This window comes from Alosa pseudoharengus, unplaced genomic scaffold (genome assembly GCF_046254945.1).
Source record: "Alosa pseudoharengus isolate Yale_2024_CS ecotype anadromous, Long Island Sound unplaced genomic scaffold, YU_APseudo_1.1 YU_APseudo_1.1_scf_14, whole genome shotgun sequence".
NCBI classification, from domain to species: domain Eukaryota; kingdom Metazoa; phylum Chordata; class Actinopteri; order Clupeiformes; family Clupeidae; genus Alosa; species Alosa pseudoharengus.
In genome coordinates this window covers 4,583,437-4,610,194 of record NW_027468609.1, presented here as the reverse complement: position 1 = coordinate 4,610,194, position 26,758 = coordinate 4,583,437, and the positions used below count along the sequence as shown (strand labels likewise).

Sequence of the window (26,758 nt, the reverse complement as noted above, 5' to 3'; positions counted from 1 at the left end):
TGATGATGATTATGATGATGGACCCTATGAGGAGGAGGAGGATGATGATTATGATGATGGACCCTATGAGGAGGAGGAGGAGGATGATGATGATGATGATGATGATGATGGACCCTAGGAGGAGGAGGAGGATGAAAATGTGATGGCGATATTTGATGAGATGATGAGTGGGTTCGTTTTTTCTCATTCCATTTTGGCGGAAGACTGGGTGATCTGAGTCCAGCAGAGGTATCTAGAGGCAAGAACTAATACAAAAGAAATCCCCTTTCCACACGATTTTACCCGGAACAAAATAAATAAATCATAAAGACTAATACATTATATTTAAAAAAAAACAAAAACATAATATGTTCTATTATGGCCACTATAAACAGCTTGTACATGAATAGAAGTAGACACTCAAGGAACCTATTATTACACAATGGATAAATAAAAGCATAGTCTCCTTCACCAGCCTGGCAGTACAGCAGGTGGTATGAATGAACACACTGAGCGCAGATATTGCTTTTGTCTGTTGTTTGTAGCTGCTAGCTTTGTGAGCTTTGTGGAAAGATCAGGCTGGATCCAGGGGGTCTGAGTGGGGGAGCAGGAAGGCACGGTACGCAGAGACGCAGGGCTCTTCTGGACCTCATGCTGCGCTGCGCTGCATGAGGGGGACTACGAGGACACGGAGACATGGTGCGGTTCTGCAGCAGCTAGTTGAGCTGGTAACAAGAGAATGGGTGCAAGCGGAGAGTGTGTGTGTGTGTGTGTGTGTGTGTGTGTGTGTGTGTGTGTGTGTGTGTGTGTGTCTATAGGAAACGGATGCTTCACCACAGCAGGTCAAGGTATTTTTAGCGTAACGGCTCGAGAGACGATGCTCTCCTCCACTCGACCTCTCGTGTGAGGCTGAGAAGAGCTAGAAAGGAGGAGGAGGAGGAGGAAGAGGAGGAGGAAGAGGAGGATGAGGAGCAGGTGTGGTGAGGGGTGGTGAGGGGTGGACGGCTGAGAGGCGATGGAAATTGAGGAGAGGAGGCGTCACAGCCGGCCCATTCCAGCAGAGACAAGCGGCCAACAGGCGACTGTGCCCCGACTGCTCCTCATCCAGAGCAAACGCTGGTGGCTCAGGTTGGGAGGGCATGTAGAGTCTCAGAGTTTTTACAGGGAATCCCTGTGGCTTCTCATCCTCCAGCAGCCTGGACACAAGGGGGAGTTTGGAGATTGCGTGGAATGTGAGCAAGGGGTGAAACACAGCAAAAAAAAACAAAAAACGACAAGTCTATTTGTGCGATGCTGGGCTCTCTGTAGCTGAGATCTCCTCTGGCTTTTTGTTGCGTTTAGTAGTGGTACTGAGCTACTCCTCTTCACGATTTGACAGCTCACGAGGAGGGAGAAGGGGGGGTTGGGTGTAGTGAGAAGGTCAGAGGTCAGTGCTTCTGATTGGCGAAGAAGGCCTTGGTTTTCCCACAGGTGGGGTTCACACACATGGGGCAGCGGAGAGTGAGCTGGCGGGAGCAGGGCTGGTCCGACTTCAGATGCGCCTGGACCAGGTCAGCGAGAGCCTGCCAACAGGGATAGACAGAGAATGAGTCACCGAGAAATATGACACACTGAGACTTAACTGGCTGTAATGAACTACACTTCCATTCCACACTACTTTCCGTCTTCCCATCTCATAAAGAAGTCTTCATCCTCTGCGCTTCTTACTCAGTGGCACTACAGCTCAGTGTACCATGATGCTGAACAACAGAGTCTCCTCCTGCTGTGTGTTGCATGATGGTGTTGTTATATATGCAGCGGCTGCAGCAGTAATTGACCCAGTGAGCAGGGGGCACGCGCACAGTGTGTGTGTGTGTGTGTGTGTGTGTGTGTGTGTGTGTGTGTGTGTGTGTGTGTGTGTGTGAGTGGGGTACAGTGGGCAGGATTGGCTGACAGCTCGCGCTCAGACTGATTTGGCTGCTCTTTAATAAAGCCCCCGTGCCGCCCCTGGCCTCCTCTAATGGCTGCCACGCGTTCCAGCAGCAGCCCCTGCATCAGCAGAGGGGACTCACGCCTTATTGACCTGCTGCCTCCCCCAGGCTTTACACTGGCCACGTATGAACAACACTGCCTGCTGCACTTCAGCAAATTACACAGAGAGAGAGAGAGAGAGAGAGAGAGAGAGAGAGAGAGAGAGAGCAGTATTCATCCATACTAAGACATGGCCAGTAGGGGTCACTAACTGTTCTCTCATTGGGGGTTGGCTGACACACTGACCCCTGCTCCCCCTCTGCAGTCCACTATCATCAGGTTTATCAAAATCAAATCAAATCAAATCAAATCAAATCAAATGGTGCTTTATTGGCATGAATGAATAAAGTCATTGTTGCCAAAGCTACAAGTATAACATGTTAATGATCCACTTTACATTAATTTTGTTATAAAGATAAATATTCAATAATACTGAACGGGGAAAACAGGTCAAATAAAAGGATAAAAGGTAATGTTACTAAGAGGACAGTAGTAGCTTCATCAGTGCTATACTGTAGAAAAGAAAACAGGTCAAATAAAAGGATAAAAGGTAATGTTACTAAGAGGACAGTAGTAGCTTCATCAGTGCTATACTGTAGAAAAGAAAACAGGTCAAATAAAAGGATAAAAGGTAATGTTACTAAGGACAGTAGTAGCTTCATCAGTGCTATACTGTAGAAAAGAAAACAGAAAAAAAGAAACTAAAACTTATGCAAACTTATATTATATGTCTACACTTAAGGCCTATTCACAGCAAGAACGATAACCATAACTATAACCATAACGTTAACGATAAAAGCGTTCACACTGAACAACGATAAACAAAGTCTCTCCTTGTGTTAATGAATGTGACGGTTAAAATTCAAGGGGTTCTGATTGGCTATTAGCATTTTATCGTTGTGAAAATCGCTCTGAAAGTGATCCCCAACGATATCGTTCTTCATGTCGTTATCTTTATAGTTTGTGTGAACGTCGTCATTCGTATTAACGAGAACGATATCTATTTATAGCTATCGTTATCGTTCTTGGTGTGAATGGGCCTTTACAGATACATCTAAATTAATTTAAGTTAAATAGCTTAATTATCCAACAAAGTATTTTCATGTACACAAGTCACATCTTTTCTCTTTTTCTTTTCTCTCATTTTATGGCAGGTCAAAATATAATCTGCAGCTAGAGATGTTTGTTTCCTCTCCCAATAGTATGTATGTTTTCATTTGTGGAGATACATTTTTAAATTCTTTATGTTTTTTGAATTTATCAAAAAATGTTTCCCTTATAGGTGCATATTTAATACAATTAAGAAGTAAATGTTCCCTTTTTTCTACTTCATTTATGCAGAAACTACAGTTCCTCATATGTCTAGGCCCCCATGTTTGTTTATATCTGCCTGTTTCAATGTGTAGGCTATGGTCACTGATTCTGTATTTTGTCAGTGCTGTTCTTTTTTTTCTGTCTTTGATGTTGCTATGGTTGATATGGTGCTATGCTGTAATTTCTGTTCAGGGTTCTGTATATCTCTAGTTTGTCATTACTTTTTATTTCTTCCTTCCAGAATTTAGTGTAATGCATCTGATTTGTGGTGTTCATTTCTTTTAATATAGATTTTGTCATGTGACTAAGGTTGTTTATCTTATTTCAGTTTGCAATTTGGAATAAGGGGTCACACTTCTGAGACGTGTGCTTAAAAGCCTTATGGTGGTAATTGTCAGCATTGCTTTTTGCCAGGTGTAACCAAAATTTAGAGGCTCTTTTGTCTATATCAATAAGTAAAGAGAACTTCCCAACCCAGCTCGGCAGGCCATGTTGGATGATGTTCTATGTACACCCAAGATATCTTTGCAGATTTGTAGGTGAAGTAACTCAGTTGGTCTCTTATCCCACTTTATCATTAGAACAGCTTCAATATTAGGGGATTGTGTGTGTGTATATGTTCAGCAGTGGGATTTTGTGTTTGTGTGTGTGTGTGTGTGTGTGTGTGTGTGTGTGTGTGTGTGTTCAGCAGTGCTTATGGAGGCTCACCTTGAAGAAGAGAGGGTTTCCGTTCAGAGATTCTGCTCTCCGGATATTCTCCGCCCCACACTGACAGTCACAAACAAAAGAGAGAGGCCAATCAATAAGCACCAGTGCATCTCTCTCGCCCTCAATCTCCTATACATGAATATTTACACACACATACAGAAACAGTCGAAGCATGTGCTCAGTCTGAGAAAGTTTTCTATTGAGTAATTCCAGCCTTAAAGTTAATTTCATGGATTTGTATTAAAAACAAAGAAAATCAGTTAAAATTGACTGGTTTACTAATGTAACAGCAAGACTCCAAGCTATTCAGCTAATAGTAGGAGTGTTGGAGTCCATCTTCTACATCTCAAATCAATACGGGTTCAGCCGATATGCATAACATGTGTGTACATGACATTCTACAGATGGGCCACTGAATCTCCATTTCATCGGTTTCGCTGAATTCATATAGCTATGAAATAAAGTAGAACTGGACAGTTCAAATGAACTTATGCTGGATGTACAAAACATTTTAATCCTACATGATGAGAGGCACTGGTGACTTATACAAATATACATGGCTTCAGATCAACAAAAATGATGGTGTTTTCAACCACCAACTTTTTTTAACCAAAAAAATATTTGGGTGGAAGTTAAAACTTTGCAGTTTCATTTGAAAAAAACAAAACAAAAACACAAAATGTACAAAATGTAGATCCATGACTAGACCTGTGCGATGATTTGGTATGGAAAATAGGCTCAGAGACACACACCTTTTAGTCATTTTCATCAATATTAACCGCTGCCACTATGGGAATACATCTTAAGAGGGCATGGCACCAACACTGCCACTATGAGAACACATCTTAAGAGGGCATGGCACCAAAGAACTTTTCCTCTGTCACACGCACACTATTTGTTTATCCAGCACCGGCTTTGCAAATAACAATGTCCACAGACAAGGTAGAACATGTTGCATGATTTTATGAAAGTATGATGTATTGCGACATCAGATGCAAGTCAAATTTTAGTTTCTTATGTCTCATTCCATCGAACTACAGATCCGCTACCCGATCCGGCAAACTTACATAGTGCGGTTATAGTCGATAGAGGGCTGCGAAGCAAATGCATAAAGTGCCTTTCACCCTGTTATGAGTTGATGAACCACTGAAACGATTTTGGAAACATTATTTTAAGGTACAAAAAACTCTTTGGTGTTGCTTTAAGAGGGCATGGCACCAACACTGCCACTCTGGCCTTTGAACCTGATATCCCCCTCAGTGGGCAGCCACTGCTGCCTCCAGACAGTGGGAGAACTGGAGGCGCTAGCGCTGGCTTCTCAGGTGTCCCAGCAGCAGGGATCGATGGGCACCGAGAGCCAGTGTGAGTTTGGCACCACTGGAATGGATCTGTGGTTTGTGGGGTGCTATGTATCTAGAGGTGGGCCCCAGTTAGGGCTAGTCTGACAGGAGCCTTCAGATAGCCCCCCTTTCCACACACACACACACACACACACCACACACACACACACACACCTGTATCACAACACACATAATTCCCCTCTGTACTGCACACTCTGTACTTCTTTGGCTTTCAAAGTAATAAACTTTTTTTTTGTAAGGGTAAAGAGAGCTTTTAGTCACTCACTCTATTTAACACACATATGTTATTGGAACAATCTAATGCGGAGACTTGACCCAACAACAGTTATGTCTATTCAGTCAAATAACACCCATCGCCAGCTCATTCCTCATATTGTCTGTGTCAATACTGACCTCCTCCCCAAGCACCTGGGAGTACTCGATGTCCAGCTCGTGGAGGGTCTCGATGTGGTCACTGGTGAAGGCGATGGGCACCAGCAGCAGGTTCTTCTTGCCGCGCTGGGACAGGCCCTTGATCACCTCATCTGTCTGAGGGCCCAGCCAGGGCATAGGGCCCACCTACAGTAGCACACGCGCACAAAGAAAGCCTGCCAGTGAGAGAGATGCCAACAGCTGAACACTCTAGAGCCGTGGGTTCATCCCAGAGGCTTAGAAGGCTCCAAATAGCTCAGCAATTCTGCTTGGCCAGATAGGCACCTAGCAACCTTTGTGCAACTGCAACTTCAACTGACTTCCACAAGAGGTCACTGTGGGTTCATTCATAGCCTGACTGCAATAACTCACACAACTGTGAATTCCCACAGATCAGTGCCATTATCTTCATTATTGCTATTCTTAAAATGAAGCCGAGAGACTTAACAATAGTGCACCCAGATGATGAGATGTAACAGCGGATGTCTGAAAAGCAGCCATCTTGCGCCTGTGCACTTACCTTTGATTGCCAGACAAGTCGGTAGGGATTGCAGTGTTCTAACCTCTCCATGACCCTCTGCACAGTGGCACCCACCTCCTGAGGGTATGGGTCACCTCGGTTCACCACCTGAAGCCAAGCACACGGTCAGCACAGTGCCTACAATGACCCTCCTGCACACACACACACACACAGGTCATTTATCACATTAATTTGGGCATTGTGTTGAGGGTGTTTGTTTCTAACGCGGGAGTGGCTGGTGAGTGATGTGTGAGATATGAGAAGGGAGTCAAACTCACAGACATGGGCAGCGAGTGGGCCGAGAACAGGATGACCACATCATCCCTCTTCTCTGCGGGAAACTTCTCCAGCTCATTCAGTATGTGCTGGGCAAAGCACTGGACCCACACAGAAAAACAGAGAAGACAAAAAAAATAAAATAATAATAATAATTGTTTTAAAAAAGACAGAAACATTTGTATTCATTAGTACATATTTATTCATTTATTCTGCCTTGGGCACATTGGCAGCAAACGCAGACCCTGGTGCCAGCACACTGTTATATGCAGGCCAACAATGTCTCCAGCCCCCCCCACCTGGAACAGCCACAGAGGGCACCTTGTTCTTCAACAGCTCTACAGCTCAACAGTCGCAATGAGCACCGGTGAGATTGTAGAACTGGCCAGTTCTTACAGAACATACAAAATAATTACTATTATGCACTGGTCAGTTAACAAGGCACATACGGTATTATTCATCACAATCTAGTTTGGTATCTGACACTTGAAAAGTGAGGATTCCACAGTGAAGTTATCTTCTTCAGAGGAGCTGAAGAAAGAGGTCCTATCCTAGACATACAATCTCTAAGTCCGCTGTCTACTGTGATTACCAAGTCCCTGCCAGCAACAGGTATTTACCGGTCACTAAGTGGTCAGTTTCTATAGTAACTCCCTGCAATAGGACTATTAAGTGCTTTGAGCACTCCATGTTCAGTAGAGTAGAACCAAATGGTCAAACAAACAAACGTCCTTTTCCATGTCACGACGGGCCAGCGTCATAACCGTTGGAGTGACAAACGCAGATGTGTGTGCCTACCTCAACCAGCAGAGGATGTGTGGGCCACCGGTCAATAACACTCCAACGCATCTTGGGTCGGTCCTTCTTGTCGCTATAGTAACGATAGATAGCATTCAAACTGCTTCCTGTTGTGGAGAGGGGGAGATTGACAGAGTTAGGCCTCAAGATAAACACACTACCACCAGTACTGAACAACCATGTGAGACACAGGTAGGCATAGGTTTCTGTGATTCAGTGGTGCAGGCAGGAATGTGTGTGTGTGTGTGTGTGTGTGTGTGTGTTTGCGTGTGTGTATGCGCGCGCGCGTGTGTGTGTGTGTGTGCGTGCGTATGTGTGTGTACCTGTGGTAGAGCAGCTGTATTGGGGGTACTGGGTGAAGGCCACTGCTCTCTCCACCCCATCTCTCTCCATCTCTTCGATGGCCTCTTCTGTGAGCGGGTGCACGTAGCGAAAGCCAATGTAGAACTTGTGTGGTGCTGAAGATGGGACCACAGAGAGCAGACGGCAGATGAGGACTAGGACATCCACACACTATACACATAGTCACTTAGACACATATATGCTAGAAATGCAGCCTGACAGGTCTGTAAAGTAACATACAGCGGGGAAAATAAGTATTGAACACGTCAACCTTTTTTTTTTTAGTAAGTATACTTCCAATGAGGCTATTTGCATGAAATATTTACCAGACATTAGTATTAACTCAGATAATCCACCTATATAAAAAAATCTAAACATTAATGTCCATAGGTAGAGTTGTGTAATAAAGTGGAATGAAAGAGGAAAAAAGTATTGAACACGCCTACTGACATTTCTCAAATACTTTGTGGAAAAGCCTTTATTTGTAATTGCAGCTTCAAGGCATTTCCTGTATGACAAAACTAATCAGTCGCAGTAATCAGGTGTGATTTTGGCCCATTCTTTTAAACAGATAGTCTTTTAATATTGAAGATTCCAGGGGTCCCTCTTGTGAATCCTGATCTTTAGTTAACTTCCAAAACTGTTCAATTGGATCCAAGGTCAGGGCCTTGATTTCCTTTCTCTGAAACCAATTAAGAGTTTACTTTGCTGAATTCTTTGAATCATTGTCCTGTTGGAAGGTCTAACCACGTCTCATCCTCATCATCCTGGTGGATGGAAAGATTCTCCCGGAATAAAATGACTCCATTCATCATTCCCTCAACTGTATGAAGTCTGCTAGCATCATGAGATGAAAAACAACCCCACACCATGATGCCTCTACTTCCAAACCTCAATGTTGTTTGGGTATTTTTATGGTGACGCACAGTGCCATTTCTCCTCCAAATATGGTGTGTAGTATGACATCCAAAAAGTTCAATTTTGGTCTCACCCGACCAGAATACATTCTATCAGTATTTCATAGGCTTGTCCAAATGTTGTGTAGTAAACTTTCAATGAGCTTCAACATGTTTTTCTTTTTCAGTAAGAGTCTCATGTGGGGTGAGTGTGCATAGAGGCCATGGCGGTGGAGTGCATCACCTATGATTTTCTCTGTAACAATTGTCCCTGCTGCCTACATGTCTTTCTGTAGCTTTCTCCGAGGGGTCCCTGGCTCTTGGGCTACTCTTCTGACTTCCTGGTCAGAAATCTTGCGAGGAGAGCCTGTGCATGGCGGGTTGGTGATACAGTGGTGTTCTTCCACGTGCAGATAACGGCTCCAATGCTGCTTACTGGATGATTCTGAAGTTTTGAAATGCATCTGTAACCAGTTCCATTGATATGTTTTGCCACAATAAGGTTGCAAAGGTCTTGGGAGAGCTCTTTGCTTTCACCCATCATAAAATGTTTCTTGTGTGACACCTTGGTAACGAAAAACCTTTTTATAGCCCATCAATACATGTATGTACAAACCCAGCTTATATTAATTTGCACAGATAGGAGGGATAATTACTCTCGAAGTAAGGGATAATGGAGGACACTCCATTAGATTATCCGAAAATAAACGCACGTTTGAGGTTGTAATGCGTCCACGACGCGCAGTGGAGTGGTCGTACAACCTCGTAGTGCGTTTATTTTTGATTTTTAGTTTTAAGTTTAAGTTTTAAGATTTTTGCTGAATTAAGTTTGATCTGCCGGCTCTCCAGTCCAGCCTCGGACAGCAGCTGAACGGCGGTAGCGCACAAAGAGTAGTTGGTGAAGCGCTTCTTAAGTCCAACAGCCTCACCGATGCGCGGCAGCAGGTGTTCATTGAAAGTAATTTCTGGTAGGCCGTAATCAGACATATTCAGGGCAGCGGTGTTTCTTTGCTGTTTTTCCTTGTTACAATGTTTCAAATTAACAGTAATTTTCCCTGAACGTTCTAAAGAACTCAGGGGAATTGAGACAAAATATGTAAGTAGGTCAAAAAAATGGAACTACTTCATAGCCGTGCAAATAACCGACTTTTAATTGCACGTTCTAAAGAACCTTCACAATGGGAAACTGAATCAAGCAGTAGAATAACTACTTATAGATTCTAGCTTGTTCCTTGCCTTTGTGTACTGCTTTTTCTTAACATGTTCAATACTTTTTTTCCCTGTGCCATTCCACTTTTTTACTCATAACTCTACTTATGGACATTAATGTTTGGATTTTTTAATATGCGTGAATCACCCAAGTTAATACTAATGTCTGGTGAAAATTTCATGCGAATAGCCTCACTGGAAGTATACTTGAAAATGTTGACGTGTTCAATACTTATTTTCCCCGCTGTATGTATGTGAAAACACTGTTTAACCAACTTAATTGTAAACCCACACACACCCATACACACCCTACCCGTAACTCCCATTTACATAATTTCCATCATGGCTGATTCCTCTGCATTTCTGCTGTCCTGTAATGCTACACACATAAGCACAAGCTAATGTCAATGTATAAATTCTGGTTACATCAGGTCAGGGCACTTGTTATCATGAAGCCTGACCGCATTCTACCACTCTCAGCACTTAATTAGGTCTCAAAACCCTTGTTATGAAGGGTCACCTCTACTCACTGGGGACAGAAACCTCTTGCCTGGGGTTTAACAAAGTGCTATTTGAGATGCAGTAAGATCTCCACACATCCGCAGGCCTCTGGTGGATTTATCTCTGAGGACTGGAGAGGAGAGGGTGTGAAGTGGCTCAGCAGCATCTTATCACCCACTCGCACACCACACGCCCAACCGGCCAGCTGCATATCAGCTGCCCTCCCAGACCCAGGGGCAGCGAGGGAGCCTATGGTCTTCTTAATACAACACACCAGGAGCCCTCTCCCTCAACCATGCTGCCGACTATGAAGAACATCTGAACTGGACCAGCTCTGTGTCACCACATTGATCACCCAGTTTCAGTTTGGGGCTCTTATTCGACCATGCAGAAAAGTAATCATAGCTCCTGCTGTTTCTGCCTGTTGTTTTTCACCCAAACAGTAACCTGTACAAACCTAAATTACTAATAATGGCTGATATGTTTCTGGTGCTGTGGAAACATGGCCATAAGATCCATAGCACCACTTGGAAAGATCACAACCACATCAGTTCCTGATTTATTTGCTCTTGGTGGTTCAGACGTACAGTGCAACCAGAAGGTATTCAGACCCTTTCAAGTTTTCCACACTTTGTTATATTTCAGACTCATCTTGAAATGGATTCAATTCGGGTTTTGCAATGAACTGAATCCATTTCAAGATAAGCCTGAAACATAACAAAATGTGGAAAACTTGAAAGGGTCTGAAAACTTTCCGGTTGCACTGTACATCACCAGGCCCTGTGGACACTCTCACCTGTGTCTGGACACATCTCATCTAGCAGCTTGATCATGCCCTCGCCCTGCAAGGTGGTCCACCGCTTAATAGGGGAGCCACCCCCGATCCGACTGTACTGCTCCTGGATCTTTGGGGTGCGGCGCTTAGCGATAAAGGGCCCGAGTGTGCTGTGTGGGGAGAGGGAGATAAGGTTAAAAGAGCCGTTGTCTTTACATGGGAACTAGGAGAACACCTCACCCTCTCTTAAGTGCTTAAAAAAAATGAAGTTAACCATATATGTGTAATTTTTATGAATTCCTGTAGAAAATACATATTGTCCACAAAAGTATGTTTGTAGAGGTAAGTACAAGTAGGCATATGTACCCACAAAGAGATTATTAGTATATGCTAGAACTGGAACACAATACAAATTAGGTCAACATTTAATCTGACCGCAACTTTGACTGTACAAGTGTTGTATAACATAAGCAACGACGGCCATTTTGTGCCTGGTTATGCATGTGAAAATGACTAAGCACAATGTATGAGGAAGTACTGTGCAAAGGCTGAGCTAACAATGTAATCTCGATTAATCTTTTTCCTTTCATCACTATCTTAAGTGTCTGCACAGATGTTTGGAAAATTACTCTTGCACGGGAAGCTGCATGAGGTCCCGGTCTGAGAAGAGTCGTAAGAGGAAGTCATGGACATCATCAAGCTTTTCTGGCCCACCCATGTTCATCATGAGAATTCCAGTCTTCGGTTTCCTGGTACAAGCAGAACATTATGCATTAAATATGTAGAAAACCACAGGTATCTGTCTGGTTTGTGATATGAATGATATCAATAAGCATCCTGTTTCAATATTAGGGTGTACCGGTATATATAGACGTCATGCTAAAAGTGTACTTCCTCCTCAAGGACTACACAATTGGTCTTAGCATCTGTGTACAAAAGAATTTGAATAGTTTGATATCTCACTGTTGTCTTTCTGTTGATGAGCACATATCAATTAATCAAGGCATGTATCCAGGACTACCAACCCATTCTGTAGAAAACTGCTTCTGGGTAGGTCACCCAAGGACAGAGCTTCCGATGCCGTGTCTTAACACTGTTAACCCTTACCACTGGTCTAAAACAGAACTTTGAAATGCACTTGGAGGCAAGCCACCATCTCATAATATTTTCAGAAACTACACACTAGCTGAGATACATTAGCTCTGTTCCTTAGAACACATATTAACTGACTGTTCCACAAGTTACAAAAAGACACCCAAAGGCACAGAAAAGAAACTAATCCAACCTATGGGCATACGACTGACAAGAATATTTTCAGTGACTTCCTTGTTTCTATCTGGTAGAATGACTAAAGGGAAGTTTGTGTTTGAGGAGGAGTGAGGCACAGCCTTAATGCTCATCCTACCTGTTCTCCTGTACGTCTGGGGTGTGCTGCCGAGCAAAGGCTGCTGCAGCTGCCGTCGACTGCCATCTACTTACACACAAGCTTACATTGCTGCTGCTGGACTTGGCAACTATGAGAGACAGGTAGACAGAGAAAGACATATGAAACACACACATACAAAGGACAGTCTTCAGGCAAACACATGAACGAATATTTCAGGATTTAATATTTAGGCATTCAACCAAGTAGTCATATAATTTAGGTTACACATAAATGTAACACTATTACATTAGTTTCTACAAAGCTCATCAGGATGTTAATTCCTCAAAGTAGGATATATTTATGCATTGGCATGCCATGGCGTTTCATGTGCTTGTGTAACACTGCAATGACTGAGTATGTACGCTAAGCGGCGCCACCACTGTTACACAAGTTTTGAAGCATGTGTTGTGTAACTTGACTTTTTACTTCAATTATTTACCAATAAAAACGTACACACTTAAAATAACTGAGGGATTAGAATGATAGCCTGATAATTATACATTAGTGACTGACGCTGTTCAAGGCCAAACCGCACACAGCTAACGTAAGTAACATGCCTCCCAACTTGTCATTTATAGCATTAGCTAGTCATCAGGGCAATGATTCCGAATGCTAACTTACTGGCATCGTTGAGGTGCGTTACACATGCTCTGACAGGGTAATTTATCTTTTAGAATGTATTAAGTGAGCCTTCCTGCAGCATTAATATTGAACAAGCAAATTATTAGACGTGCCAAATCACTGCACCAACATACAGCATTTAATAGTACTTAATGTAACGTTGACGTTTGCTAAAATCTCTGCTAGCACTGTAACCTTCAGGTTAATTTACCCATAAACTGGGAATAACGTTAACAAAACGGGATGCATTGTTATGTGGGGTTAACATCAATGACGGAAGGAAGATGTTGATTCAATTTAACGTGGGGTTACTGGAAGAAAAACTTACAACAGCTAGAAGCTAGTGAGATTCTGGGTGAAGATGTCAATGTAAGATTACAGCCAGTTGGTTAGCTTCTCAGACACTAGAGCTATGTGATCTTACTAATGTCAATAGGACTTCGCCAGCTGAATAACGTTACACAGAAGAAAGAGCGTACAACACTTCGTGCCTGTTCATACGAATATAAAATACTAAATATCGGTTGTCCAATAACTTAGGCTACTTGTCGTCAGAACTAGCTCTTAACTTAGCTAGCTAACGTTACTACTGCGATAAAGCTTGTTGGCTGCCACTTACATAAGAAAAGTCGATTCACAGCTCCCAAAGCTGCCATCTCGAAGGCTGACAAAGTCGTCTCACTTCCAAAATGAAAATATTGTAATGCTCAATATCTCACAAGATCATGTGCGCTGGTGCGAATTCCGTCGGACTCGAGATGTCTTTGCCATGAATGACAGAGGCTACCACCACGTTGATATAACGTAGGCTGCTGACGTATGTGCACAACATGGAAACCCCGCCTTTTTTTTCTTTTACTGTGATGGTTTGTCCTCATGATTCATGTAGTTAGAAAGCGAGACAAAATAATAATAATAATAATAAAAAAAACAAGTTTTGTATTTGCCAAGGGTCCCACTGTTGTGTTCGAGACTAATTTAAATGTCAGCCAACTTGTCAACAGCAAACCATTTTAATTTTTTTGTTGAGAAATCAAGGAAATGAAAAGCAGGTTAAAATACAAGGAAATGGCTTTTGAGACAATGCGGAAGAGAAGACTGTCATACTTCTTCCAAAGTCAAACTGAAACACTATTACATTGTGGCCATTTAAGTGCGTTTTAAAAAATTGCGGCAAAGGAGCATATTTGTACGCAGACAACTGCATGTTTATTTTGTGAGCGTGTACATCGTGACTCAGAACGTCCATCTCCCCATTCATCCACTAAAATGACCAGAACAAATATCACAAATGCTAGCAGAATGTGTGCCGTTAAATAACAGATAGATAAATGGGTGTTGGTATTCAGGGGTAAAACATTTTACATTTGTTTTGCCCTTAAATCAGGCAAGAACACTTATGTGCAGCAGGAGATTGTGGTTTGCTATGGTGGCCTTTATGCAACACTTCCCAGATGTATTTTCAAGGCCGACATCTCTGGATGAAGCGGGGGTAGAGACAGACGTCCCGGATGTGGTGGCGATTCAGAAGCCACGTGAGGAAACGCTCCAGGCCCAAACCGTACCCACCATGGGGGCATGTTCCATATTTCCTCTGAAAAAGAAAATATTTCAGACACCATTACTACTGGAGATTATATCTATTTTCCTGCACCACCATGCATTAATAATTGATAGATACTGGTTTACCAAGAGTCAGGACCCAGCTGTTTAAAAAGTTTAATCGGGATCAGAATGATCCAGATTGGGAAATTTACTATCCAAGATCAGGTCATACAATTTGATCCAATCAAATAGCCGGGTATTTGGTTGTAGCGACTGAATTATATAACTGACTTAACAGGTGTATTTAGCGCTATGGCAATGTGTTGTGACGACTGTTGCCAACAACAGGTGAAATGGGCAAAACAACAATATGCATTACATTAGTTATTATGAAAACAAGCAATTTTAACAAATAACAGAGGTCCAACCAATCATTTTTATGTTTGTTTTGTAACTTGGTGTCCACTCTGATCTAAAAATCCCACCACAGAACAACTCTTGTTGGTACAGCCAATATAAGAGTAAGCAGTATTATCATTATGCAAGTAATCCACTCATCAACATTCACTGAACTTGGATAATCTTCCAGGGGGGTATTCCAGAAAGGAGGTTTAACAAACACTGAGATAAAACTTAACCTCAGGGTTGTCTGAACCTGTGGTGACTAATCCCGAGCTGTCGGTTCCAAAACACCGGTTACCAGTTAGTTCAATCAACCCCATGTTAGTTAACCTAGAGTTGTGCGCGTTCACGGGTAACTTATAAAGACATCATCTATTGAGAGTCGAAACCCATGAGTGAAGGCGACGAAACTAAGAGCACCGTAGAGGCAGTGTAGTAAGTTCTCCTCGAGACTTACGAGGAGAGAACTGTAATAACAAAAAGAGCAATACTTGAGCGTCTGCCAAGGAACGAGACCTTGCTTGGCAGAGAATAGCCTAACTGACCGTGTAAATGCGTAAGTTTAGGATAGTTTATTAATGTCAAAGCACAATTTAGGCCTATTAAATAATTAAGTGGGCATTGCGTATTGACTGCTTTGAATTATGCTTTCTTAAACTAGCCTACCTTGTCACAAATTGAGTGGGTCATAGACTCCTTGAGAATCCTAAATGTAATTTTCTATTTTAACGCAGGTTCTGCTGTAGGCCAAGTTAAACCTTGTTTGCGCTCCAGCATCGGAATCAGGGTAGCCTAAGCTAGGTGTGATGAGTGGCGGAAGGCATGGGTATCCCCCAGTACCCATCAAGTTCTCCTGTAAATGCACATATAGAATTAAGTTACAGCCTACACATTAATTAGTCTGTAGTGGATCTGATAATATTCCAGTAAGGTATAGGGCTAACGCACCCTGTTGAAATATGTCGCTCAAATAAGATTCCCGGAAGGCCTACATCCTGGCATTGTGTACTGGCCCTGGCCATTTCACTTCCACGTTTGTGATAAGATGTGAAGCATCACATATCATCTGGCAATTTAAGGCTAAAATAAAAATGTATTTTTAACACCATTAAGAGAGCATCCAAAAATAGAAGTGGCCTATAGCCTATCCATTAGCCTAGACCTTCTAATGTTAGAAAATCTTGAAATAGCCAAGGCCATTAATTGAAAGCTTACCAGCAAAGATAGACTAGCCTATTGTAGGTGCAAATTTGGAAAACTTAAAATAAGTGATGCTGACTTGCCAGTTGGTGAAACTACACATTCATGATCCTCGTGGGTTTGTGGCCAGGAGAACAAATGAAGTTGCACAGGAACTGCTTTAGCGCAAGGCGAATTTTACCCACCGACCGACAATTGCTTTGCCGATATGCTAGGCGTCTCCAACACTACAAAAACTCCCAGTCGGAGAGCGATCGTCAATGCACATCATTTGGAGAGAGGCAAAAAAGTGTAGCCTATTAAAAAGCTATTTTATACCAAATGCCATTAGCATTCCTAACCAAACCTAGTGACGACACATACAGTAGGCTACCTGGTTGAGTTGCTTTTTTAGGTAGCCTATATTAAAGCCTATTTAGGCTATACATTTTTTTCCCCTTTTTGTACTGTACTTGTTTTAATGATATCTTTAATGTGTCTGAGATGTTGCCTGTATGCCTGGTGAGCCAAAGACAAATGTCCACTATGGTTTAGGACAGCTACATTAAAAATGTATTTTATTCTATTCTATTCTAGGTTATTCCAATTGATCCACAATGCTTAACGTTAGAAATGTAGGGATGGAGAATGTTTTTCAAGTAGGCTTATTAAGGATTCCGCTGAAAAACAGTGGCGCTCTTGCAAAAACTCGTTTGGAAAAGAAAGGATATCATGTTGTGGTCTTATCACCCCCTCACGGTCAATCAGACCTTCGTCAAAAGGAAACGCCATTGTGTGACAAGTTTGAAAACAGTGGCCTGGCAGAACGTGCAAGCTGAAATAACCGAACATAACTGAACATAACCTGAACAAAACCTACCACCTACCAGGTTAAGTTCAGAGCCTATGTTACCATAGTTACTTACATAGCCTGATCATTTTTGAACGTTTAGGAACTGAAATCCCAGGTTTACCCCTTACTCTTGGTTAACATACCCAGTGAAGCCAGTAAACCTGCTTTCTAGAATACCCCCCTTCCAGGATGACTAATATCTGGGTTCCCACCCATTTTCACTGACAAAATGTCAAAACTTGTCATGGCCTATGAGTACAAAATTGCTTACTTTACGCCGCAGGCTGAGGCTAAATATGAAATGTGACTTAAATATCGAGATTGGATAATTCATTCATTCATTCATTCGAGAGATGCAAGCCAGCGGATCAACTTAATGCCTACTATTATTTGTTGAATAGGCGCCATCATAAGCCCAACCGTACCGTGCCAAAGTCCACCTCCTCGGTATGGAACGATCATACTGGCCAAACAAACTGGACTTTGGGGGTCAAACATACTCGGGTACGATATGGATGGCATGGTGTCAGTACACCCTAAGAACACAAGACATAGTGCTTGTGGCTCTTAAAAATCCGCACCTGGTCAGTGTACCAGTAGTAGGGGGTTGGGTCGATGCCCTCCCTCTTGTAGCCTTCCAGCAGCTCGTCAGAGTCCCAGATACGCATTGACCCTCCGACAATCTCCCCAACATTCGGCATCAGCACATCAACCTGCGAAGCACACAACCACACACACGGTCTTCAACCAAAACCATTCCCCAAACATTTGAACACAAATGATTCTTCTGATCAGATTCTTCTCCATAAACTAGATCCTCCATACTCTTTCAGAAGCACTGTGCTGTTGCTGAAGGAACTACAGTATAATTACATAATGACAAAGCATTAGGGAACTTTGTTGCAGTACACTCTATTAAGGGTCACTCTAAAACTGGCATTAAAACTGCTGCCAGATCTGAATGTATCCATACCATTTGGCTCATGTAGAAATATAAGGACTAGAAAGCATGAAGCACAAGCTTACATCAAGCAACACATAGATTCATGTACTGTATAAAACTCTTGATGGCTCTAAAAATAGCTCATCTGGCCCTGAGGCAATGGAGGTGGCTGAGCTAATTGTCCTGTGGACTGACCGACTCAGTGAAGTAATGGAGGTGGCTGAACTAATTGTCCTGTGGACTGACCGACTCAGTGAAGTAATGGAGGTGGCTGAACTAATTGTCCTGTGGACTGACCGACTCAGTGAGGTAATGGAGGTGGCTGAGCTAATTGTCCTGTGGACTGACCGACTCAGTGAGGTAATGGAGGTGGCTGAGCTAATTGTCCTGTGGACTGACCGACTCAGTGAGGTAATGGAGGTGGCTGAGCTAATTGTCCTGTGGACTGACCGACTCAGTGAGGCGCTGGTCCTCTGGGCACCGCTGCATGTAGAAAGACTTGATCTCTGCAGGGAAGCGGCACAGCAGAATGGTCTCATTGATGGCGTCAGTCATTAGCCTCTCTGGAGCTTCTGGGATGTCCTAAGACAGGGCACAGAAGAGACCCACTGATCAGCTGGGTTAGGGCACACACAGAGCACACATAGAGCGCATACACACAGTACACACATAGAGCGCATACACACAGTACACACATGGAGCGCATACACACAGTACACACATGGAGCGCATACACACAGTACACACATGGAGCGCATACACACAGTACACACATGGAGCGCATACACACAGACTCAGTGAGGTAATGGAGCTGGCTGAGCTAATCGTCCTGTGGACTGACCGACTCACACACATGGAGCACATACACACAGAGCACACACGCATGCCTTGATTCACTGTTCAGATCTATAGCACAAAAGGAAAAAGGTATCTGAGGAACAATTTGAAAATGTTGTTCACAATTTACATCCAAATGTTATGGACCGTGGTTTTATCTAAACTAAAAGACATGCACATCAAATCATAGGCCTGAGAACATTGGCCTCCATAATAAAAACACACATACATATTTTAGTATGCTTTATCACAGTAACATATCTACCTCTCCAAATTCATAGTAAGTTCCATCATCTTTCTTGACATCGTGCTCCTTCAGCCACTCGATGGCCTCTGTATAGTTCATCCTCCTGAACGGCCGCTTGGGGGGCTTAAAATCCTGTCAAAAAAGTGTTCAACTTATTATACCATTGTACATAACCTGGCCAGTAAGGGGTTAGATCATATAGACTTGCTGATGTGGTTGTGATACAATTTATCTATGTATACATACCAAACTACACCACAAAGCTGCAAGCCTCTAGTTCACATTGGCTCTATTTTAGTCCTTAGCTGCTTTTAACTGATAATAGTAGGTGATGTATATGCACATATGGAAATAGACCTCCCTTCCAAAAGTTGTCAATAATTCTAACCACGTACACCTTCAGAAGTAAAAAGGACCAATTGATATTTTTAGCTTATTGGTCTAAATCTTGAAGTCTCAAAGCTATGATTGCTCTTACAACCCAGCCCCATCTCTTAATAACTAGTTGAGTATTTCAGGTTAGAGACTTACTGGGTTGATGTCGTAGAGCAGCTGAGCAGCTTCAGACTTGAGCACACGGTCCACCACATCACACACCAGGTCCTCCAGGCGGGTCAGCAGGTCCTCAAAGGTGATGAAGGGACACTCAGCCTCAATGTGGGTATACCTGAGACATGACCACAACAAAGAACACTTAGAATATCTGAGGCACTTTGACATTAAAATGTAACCACAGACATCAGTTGTGCTCCCACTGTCTTGTTCACAGTGAGACAATTTCTAAATAATTAAGGTAGTTAAAGGAGCGCCGATTTCCATGGAACTGAAAGTAACTGAGGGTGTTTTCCGACCAACAGAGAATGCTTTCTTGAACCGATTTGGTTCAGACTTTTTTTTGAACCTAAGTGCCATTTAGTGAACCAGCCTGCATTTCCAGCAGTTTTGAACAGAATCAAGGATGCATCATATGCTGCATGCATAAACAAACAGCTGTTTTTGCGTATCCGTGTGGATGGAATGATTTTGCAATATGAAGGAAAAAAAACTAAAGTAAACTAACTGACTCCCGAATCCCGAAAATAAAGACGATTGGGTGAATTAATGTTGTAGGGCACGCCTATTGTGTTCTGGCAAGTAAACAACACGTATGAACGAATGTGAGCGCTTGTCCCAATTTCCCCAGGAGGATGATATGACAGATGTCCAGAAAAAACGGCAGAAATTAGCTGTGTAAAATGCTAGTTAATGTCTGCAGTGTGGTGTTAGTTGTTTTGTTTTGTTGGCTCATGGCAACAGTTGATACAGAGGGGAAACTCATGCTTTTAGCCTTCTCCCCTCTGAATGGCAGAATGACACACCCACTCCGGTTCTTTTTGCTGCGAGAATGTTGGTTTTCGCGAATGGAACGGAACCGGTTCTCCGTCGGTGGAAAAGTGCTGTGAGGATCATGAGGGGCAGTTCTCACTCACTCAGCAAGGTGTCTGCGCGTGCGGGACTGCTCGGCACGGTAAGACTCGGCGATGCAGAAGGTGTCCCCCAGCGCAGGGATGCAGGTCTCCAGGTAGAGCTGAGAGGACTGGGTCAAAAAGGCATCCTCCCCAAAGTAGTTGAGGCCGAAGAGTGTGGAGCCACCCTCTACCTGGGTCTGCACCAGAGTGGGGGGGGTGATCTAGAGAAGAAAAGCAGGGCTTAGATTTGCTGCTATGGGCAAAACTGCCATTGATAACAGTTTAGAATAACAGTTTATACAGTGATGGCCAAAAGTGTTGGCACCCATGCTAAAGTTGACTGAAAAGAGGAATATAAAATCATCTTTTGGAAATTGATCTTAATGCCTCAAGTTAAAAATGAGGAGTTTGGAATTAAAATAGCCCCACATTGTCACATACCCTTCACCATACCTTGTTTTAGAACCGGATATAATTTAAGGCATTATACCGGTTTCCTGGTTTAAACTGAAATAAGTATTAAGGGTTGGACTTGCCTCATAGTATCCACAGTTGAAGAAGTGGTCCCGGAAGCACTGTGTAACAGTGGAGCGAACCCGCAGGATCTTGGACACATTCTCACCACGGATCATCATATGCCGGTTGTTGAGCTGCACGTCCACGTCTGACTCCTCGTTCAGCAAGTTATCAGCGCCCCCTGCTGGGGCTAGGCCGATCAACTCCCAGAAGTCACAGTGCAGCTCATGGCCTCCAGGAGCCTGGGATTGTTTCAGTGTTCAGAGAAATGATGAATACACAGACTAGGTAAGAGGTATTAACCCACCACAGCCTTGTATGCAGTCACATTATAGCAGGGAATAACAATTACCTTCATTTTCCACACTGAAGCATTACTTTCATGTACAAATTCAAGTCAACAAATAGTGTAATGATATATTCTCAATCTCTATGGTCTTGTTAGAAGCAACTCCACATTATCAACAAATGACTGACCTGCTTCCCCTCAGGGACCGGCTGCACAGTCCCATACAGAGCAACCGTACTCTCCGTGGACAGAACCAGACCGTTGTAACACTGACACTGCAGGAAGAGGAGGAATTAGTGTGTAGCAAATAGAAACTGGCTTGAAATTGTCTTGTAATGTGTTATGAAACTATATTTGTCTGTATATTAGATGGCTAAAAAGTATTTGTTCTCTGCCAACTCTGGTCAGCACAACTGGACGCAGTATTATTTGTTATTTGAAGGAGAAGCAGCAGCTGAGGCAGCAAAAGACGACGAAAAGGTTGGAATTACATGCCAGCAGAGACCAGACTAGGTTTAATTCTTGATCATTGTTTAGTTTAGAGTTAGAGCTGCATTCCTACCAGTTTGTCTGTGAGCACACACTGCAGGAAGCCAGTTCCATCTCTTAACACGATGAACAGCAAATTCTTTCCTAAAGTGGCAATTAAAGAGTTGTGTTGTAAAAGTTTGCATTACATTTGTGTACATGCAGAAATGCACATAAGTCGATTCTGTAAAACTTACAGATGCATCTCAAAAAATTAGAATATCAAGGGAAAGTTTTTTTCCCCCCGTAAATAATTTCAAGAAGTGAAACTTAAATATATTAATATAATCTAGATTCGTTACATATAAAGTGAACTATTTCAAGTTTTCTTTTTGCTTTAATATTGATTATTCTAATCTTGATGATTACTGTTTAACAGCTCATGGAAATCAAAAATCCAGAATCTCAATATATTAGAATGAATTTATGATACAGAAATGCCGACCTGAGATGAGCTCTAATCAGCTAATTAAGTCAAAACACCAACAATGGCTATGCAGAGATAAAAAAACTATTTTTTGAGATGCACCTGTATACTAAATGCAGTAACACTGGTTTATTGTGACGGTTATATTTTAATGTAAATGCAAAAAGAGAGTGAAATCATCCAGTTCTCACCTTGCCTACGCAGTCGGTGCACCCACCCGAAGACCTTCACGCGCTGCCCTCGGAGCGGTTCCAGATTGCGGATTTTAACCTATGGACACGATAAAGAGAAGACCTATCAGTCACATGTCACTTTGACACTGCTTTACCTAAAGGGTAAAGTAATTTCAATAGGAAAGGCTGAAAAGGCCATTAGCTATATCCTTATAGCAACCAATATGGCTTTAAACTAACAGGGCTTGCAGGGACCTGAAGGTTTTCCGACTTACCGCTTTAGGCTCCGGCAAACTGGGGTCTTTCTCAATGATCACCTTCTTTGCCTCTTCAAGGTTCTTCTCTCGTCTGTCTGCATCTTCTGCCTGGCAATGACAAAACTTTAAAGGCATACTGCAACAAACCAGTGACTTGTTTTTCATTTGTCAGCTTCAATATATGCACTCTGTCTGTCAAACACTCAAAATTGGTTAGCCATAATTTAACATACTTGAGACTGAACTGAAACAGTCACATTTCTACCAGGTTACAAAGAGTCCAACTGATTTGACTGTTGATGTCAATGGAACATCATCTGAATCCAGGACATTGGTTAAAGGTGCTCTAAGCGATGTTGGGTAACGTCACTTCTTTTGACGTTTAAACAAAACAGAGAGCTAGCTCGCTACTCCCTCCTGTGCAATTGAAACTAATAAACATGCATCTCGTCGGTGGTTGGCTGGAACAATTTGTTATGTTTTTATGGTCCAGGCTGGAACGAGTTGTTTTTGTTGCTGTTTTTGGAGCCTGGGCTGTCCACAGAGGCTGGCCGCGGTTTTTTTTTTTTATTCAGCTAGCAGATGGTGAGGTGATGTTTGCTGTATATGACAAAAAATGTTCTAGCTTAGAAACAGCGTAACATCGCCTAGAGCACCTTTAATGGTTAGAACTTAGAATGAATGCCTGGTTTCTCGTATCATCAGATAAGAGAAGCGCAAATATATATTTTAGACATCCTTGTAGTTTCTTTGCAGAATGGCATGGCTGCATGGATTGGTTTCTGGGTCTAGTTGTAGTAAAAGAAGGAGCTCTCACAGCATTTTCCCACTTTCACTTTCACTTAGTGTTCAGTGGAAAGTTTCCTCCTAGAGCACTGAGCAGTAGCACCGTACCTCTTTCTTGTCTTTGGCATCACTCTTCATCTGTTCCCTCTGCCAGAGCTTCTTTGTGTTCTTCATTTGGGTTTTGGAAATCACTGCCCATCTCTGGAGGAGCACAAGCAGAGAAACTGATCAAATGTTACACACTAAACCACAGCCTCAAATGAATATATTACCATTTTCATTACTCTATTCAGCCACTACTGACCTCTCCCTCCTTTTGTGAATCCACATAGATGGTTGGGAATGGCTCCTTTCCAGCGAACAATAAAGCCTGAAACATCCATAATGTTAAATGTGGCTACTGACATGGCAACAGAGTAGCTCAGAATCATGGACTACATGAAAGATGTATTTATTGAGCAGCGACAAAACCTGCCAGTACTGATGCTCAGTAACCAGGAAGAATAGGAGCCCAAATTTAAGTTATTCAGACACATATTCAAAAACCGACAGGCATTTTTTTTTAAGTAGTAGGTTTTAGTGTCAGGTTTTAGAGAGGAAACCTATCCTTGTTAGTCTTCATTAGCCCTCTCCACCACTCTCCAAAATGTCAATTAGCCATCACTCATGATGTTTACTTGCATTGCGTCACAGGAATAGCTCACAGAACCTACCTTCAGTGGCGTTTTGAATGGCTTCTGCTCTGTTCCATTCCCACCGTCATCACTACCTTCCTTAGCAGACACATAGAGCTCCCCTAGAAGAAAAAATGTGACCTTCAATTTCAAAATTTGATCAAGTAATTCACGACCGACTAGTTGTCCACTCAAGGCACTGACAGAGATCAATCTCATTGATGTGGCACATACATGCTAAAGCCTTATCATGATGCAATGATAGCCCCATACTAAGAGAACAGTTGTCCTATTTTACCACCTAACATGACTCATGTTACCCCTAGACAGTTGCTTCGGCACTTCGGCAATGGATGATGTACTGAACAAGATGCTTCTCCAGCACTGACTGCATTTACAACAGGGTCAGTGGTGCGTTACACGTTCACTTCTGAAAGCTCATAATAAGCCATACCTTACCATACCTCACTCTGGACTTCTGTAGTAGGCTATATTAGTCTACAATGTGAGGGCAACACATTAAATCTACATCCAATTTTGATAACATCACCATACAGCTTTGGCTTTCACATAGTTTCACTGACATTCATTAGTTTAAAGAAGTGTCACACCCACTGGAGCTTAGGTGTTATCGAATATCCTTTTAAACAATAAGCGTGCACATTATACCAAAACATTTGCGATCAGCCACCTCCTGGTCAGAATCCAACGCTTTCGACACAAACTGAAAAGGGTAATAACATGGATCCATCCTGATCACAAATATGTTTGCTATGATGGCAGGCGCATTGCAGCACACCCCCCACTGTAATGCGTAAATTAAAACATAAATCCCTGGTGAACCTGAGCTCCCAGTCAATCTTGCAGTTTGCTGGTTTGGCAATTCTGTTGTTGTCATCTAAGGTAAGTTCACACGAATGCAATCTGGGTGCCATTCCAGACCATTCAAACGTAAAAACAGAGTACGGATTACATACGTAAATATGCGATGTGCTTTGAGAACTCGGCACGAGTAACACCTGACTAATGTTTAACGACTACTTTAAAACCTCTATGGGAGGAAGTTAGCCATAGCTAGCTACGGCTAAATTCTGAACGACTTCACGAATCACGGCGGCTTCAACGATTGAGTTGTACATTTAAAGTATGTTGAGTCAAAAGGACAAACGGCTGTGAGGTTATTCGTTTTTCAGTCAATGTTGACGAAAATATTTGAGCGCACATGCCGCTGTTTTTAGGTGCCTGATCCATCTGCGAGGAATCAATGATCTGATGCAACACGATGCATTGCTTGCCCCTTCCTCGAAATCGTTGTTTTAACATTAAACAATTATACTTACCCACAGAGAGTTTGTCGGTGTCTTTTGTAATTTCATCCGCCATCGTTGGTGTTACAGATAATATGCCTGAGGTGGAATTAAGTGATAAACCAAATTTTGGTTTTCACCAGCTGTCTGTCCTTTCTACTGCACGCCACCACCACCGTCTGAAAAATTGGACATTACAAGCAGGATGTACACACATGCCGCCCCCTGCTGCAGCGGAGAGCATAAAAGAGATAAATGTGAAATAAAAGTGATTTAATATGATAGACCTAGGCTACACCACAATTTGCTGCAGTAGCTTAGAAAGTGAGCTCTCAAACAAATGTCTTGTATTTTGCAAACATAAAACATGGCTATCATCAAAGATAGTCCTTTTTGAAGTGCATTTAGCCTACAAAACAAAATATGTTTGGCTCTTTAAATCATCAAACTCCGGTTCTGAGAATATGAGTGAGGAAGGTATCTCACACAGAATGGGCCCCGTTTTGCTTCTTTTCTGTGATTGGGCACGTATGGGGGCACATTCCTATGTGTGACAAAGAATCTATATATTCACTGGTATCTATGAATGAAAAATCAGTTATTTCAGGCTACAGTAAACATGGGAGAGCAGTAAATCTTTCTTGTGAGTGTGCATACCCTTGTGAAAAAGAACTATAGGAATCGTATAGTCTATTTTAGGACAAAATATAAGTGATCTTATTGAACTTGATGGGATAGTGTTTTGGGACTTATTGTAGGAACACTATAGGCTAGAAGATAGGTAAATCTAGAGTTCTCGCAGGAGCACAATTTGAATTTGCTCAGCTACTCTGGCAATGATTTATGATGCTCATTACGTATGTCCCTTGTATTGTGGGGCACCAATCACATTGGTGTATCTGATATATCAGGGCCAGAGGCGAGCTAAACAGATGACAGTCGTAGTGTTATCCAATTGCCACGAAGTCCGGAATCAGTCAGTAAACATTGGTTGTATAGTGTTATCAAAGTCAAAAGTCAAAGTCAAAGTCTGCTTTATTGTCAATTTCTTCACATGTCAAGACATACAAAGAGATCGAAATTACGTTTCCCACTATCCCACGGTGGAGACAAGACATATTTTACCAATTAGGTCCACAGACAAACATTACATTCAAGTAAACAATATAAAAGTAAATAAGAAGGCACATACAATGAAGA

At 42.4% G+C, this 26,758-nt stretch overlaps 2 protein-coding genes across 4 annotated transcripts; both read right to left on the bottom strand.

The window, feature by feature from the left end:
* Nucleotides 1-122: 122 nt before the first annotated feature.
* Nucleotides 123-13,934, bottom strand: fech (ferrochelatase). Of its 3 annotated transcripts, XM_076283507.1 has the most exons (11): nucleotides 13,767-13,934; nucleotides 12,506-12,614; nucleotides 11,730-11,849; nucleotides 11,122-11,270; nucleotides 7,701-7,835; nucleotides 7,378-7,484; nucleotides 6,582-6,680; nucleotides 6,304-6,411; nucleotides 5,766-5,930; nucleotides 4,012-4,071; nucleotides 123-1,541 (listed from the first exon to the last, which is right to left on the bottom strand). In XM_076283507.1, the coding sequence occupies exons 1-11, from the start codon at nucleotides 13,801-13,803 to the stop codon at nucleotides 1,407-1,409; spliced, it is 1,224 nt and encodes a 407-aa protein (XP_076139622.1). In that variant the 5' UTR covers nucleotides 13,804-13,934; the 3' UTR covers nucleotides 123-1,406. The 3 variants fall into 3 exon arrangements, with proteins under 3 accessions (XP_076139622.1, XP_076139624.1, XP_076139623.1); XM_076283509.1 differs by lacking the exons at nucleotides 12,506-12,614; nucleotides 13,767-13,934 and adding an exon at nucleotides 12,126-12,454; XM_076283508.1 differs by lacking the exons at nucleotides 12,506-12,614; nucleotides 13,767-13,934 and adding an exon at nucleotides 12,064-12,085.
* A 395-nt stretch (nucleotides 13,935-14,329) lies between these two features.
* On the bottom strand, nucleotides 14,330-25,741 carry nars1 (asparaginyl-tRNA synthetase 1). The gene is made up of 15 exons (XM_076283506.1): nucleotides 25,592-25,741; nucleotides 24,291-24,373; nucleotides 23,882-23,947; nucleotides 23,686-23,778; nucleotides 22,810-22,899; nucleotides 22,553-22,631; nucleotides 21,969-22,039; nucleotides 21,595-21,681; nucleotides 21,138-21,359; nucleotides 20,623-20,822; nucleotides 19,685-19,820; nucleotides 19,172-19,285; nucleotides 18,520-18,651; nucleotides 17,708-17,839; nucleotides 14,330-14,741 (listed from the first exon to the last, which is right to left on the bottom strand). Exons 1-15 carry the CDS (start codon nucleotides 25,632-25,634, stop codon nucleotides 14,610-14,612), a joined length of 1,680 nt encoding a protein of 559 aa, XP_076139621.1. The 5' UTR covers nucleotides 25,635-25,741; the 3' UTR covers nucleotides 14,330-14,609.
* Between the last annotated feature and the right edge of the window lie 1,017 nt (nucleotides 25,742-26,758).

Coding starts and splice junctions, on each gene's coding strand:
- fech (XM_076283507.1), bottom strand. CDS start 13,803: ATGGCAGCTTTGGGAGCTGTGAATCGACTTTTCTTAT. Junction 12,615..13,766: donor TGTGAATCGACTTTTCTTAT/GTAAGTGGCAGC, acceptor TGTCTCTCATAG/TTGCCAAGTCCAGCAGCAGC. Junction 7,836..11,121: donor TGAGATGTGTCCAGACACAG/GTGAGAGTGTCC, acceptor TCCCATCTTCAG/CACCACACAAGTTCTACATT.
- nars1 (XM_076283506.1), bottom strand. CDS start 25,634: ATGGCGGATGAAATTACAAAAGACACCGACAAACTCTCTGTGG. Junction 23,779..23,881: donor ATTCACAAAAGGAGGGAGAG/GTCAGTAGTGGC, acceptor GTGCTCCTCCAG/AGATGGGCAGTGATTTCCAA. Junction 19,286..19,684: donor TGCTCTACGACATCAACCCA/GTAAGTCTCTAA, acceptor CTTTTTTGACAG/GATTTTAAGCCCCCCAAGCG.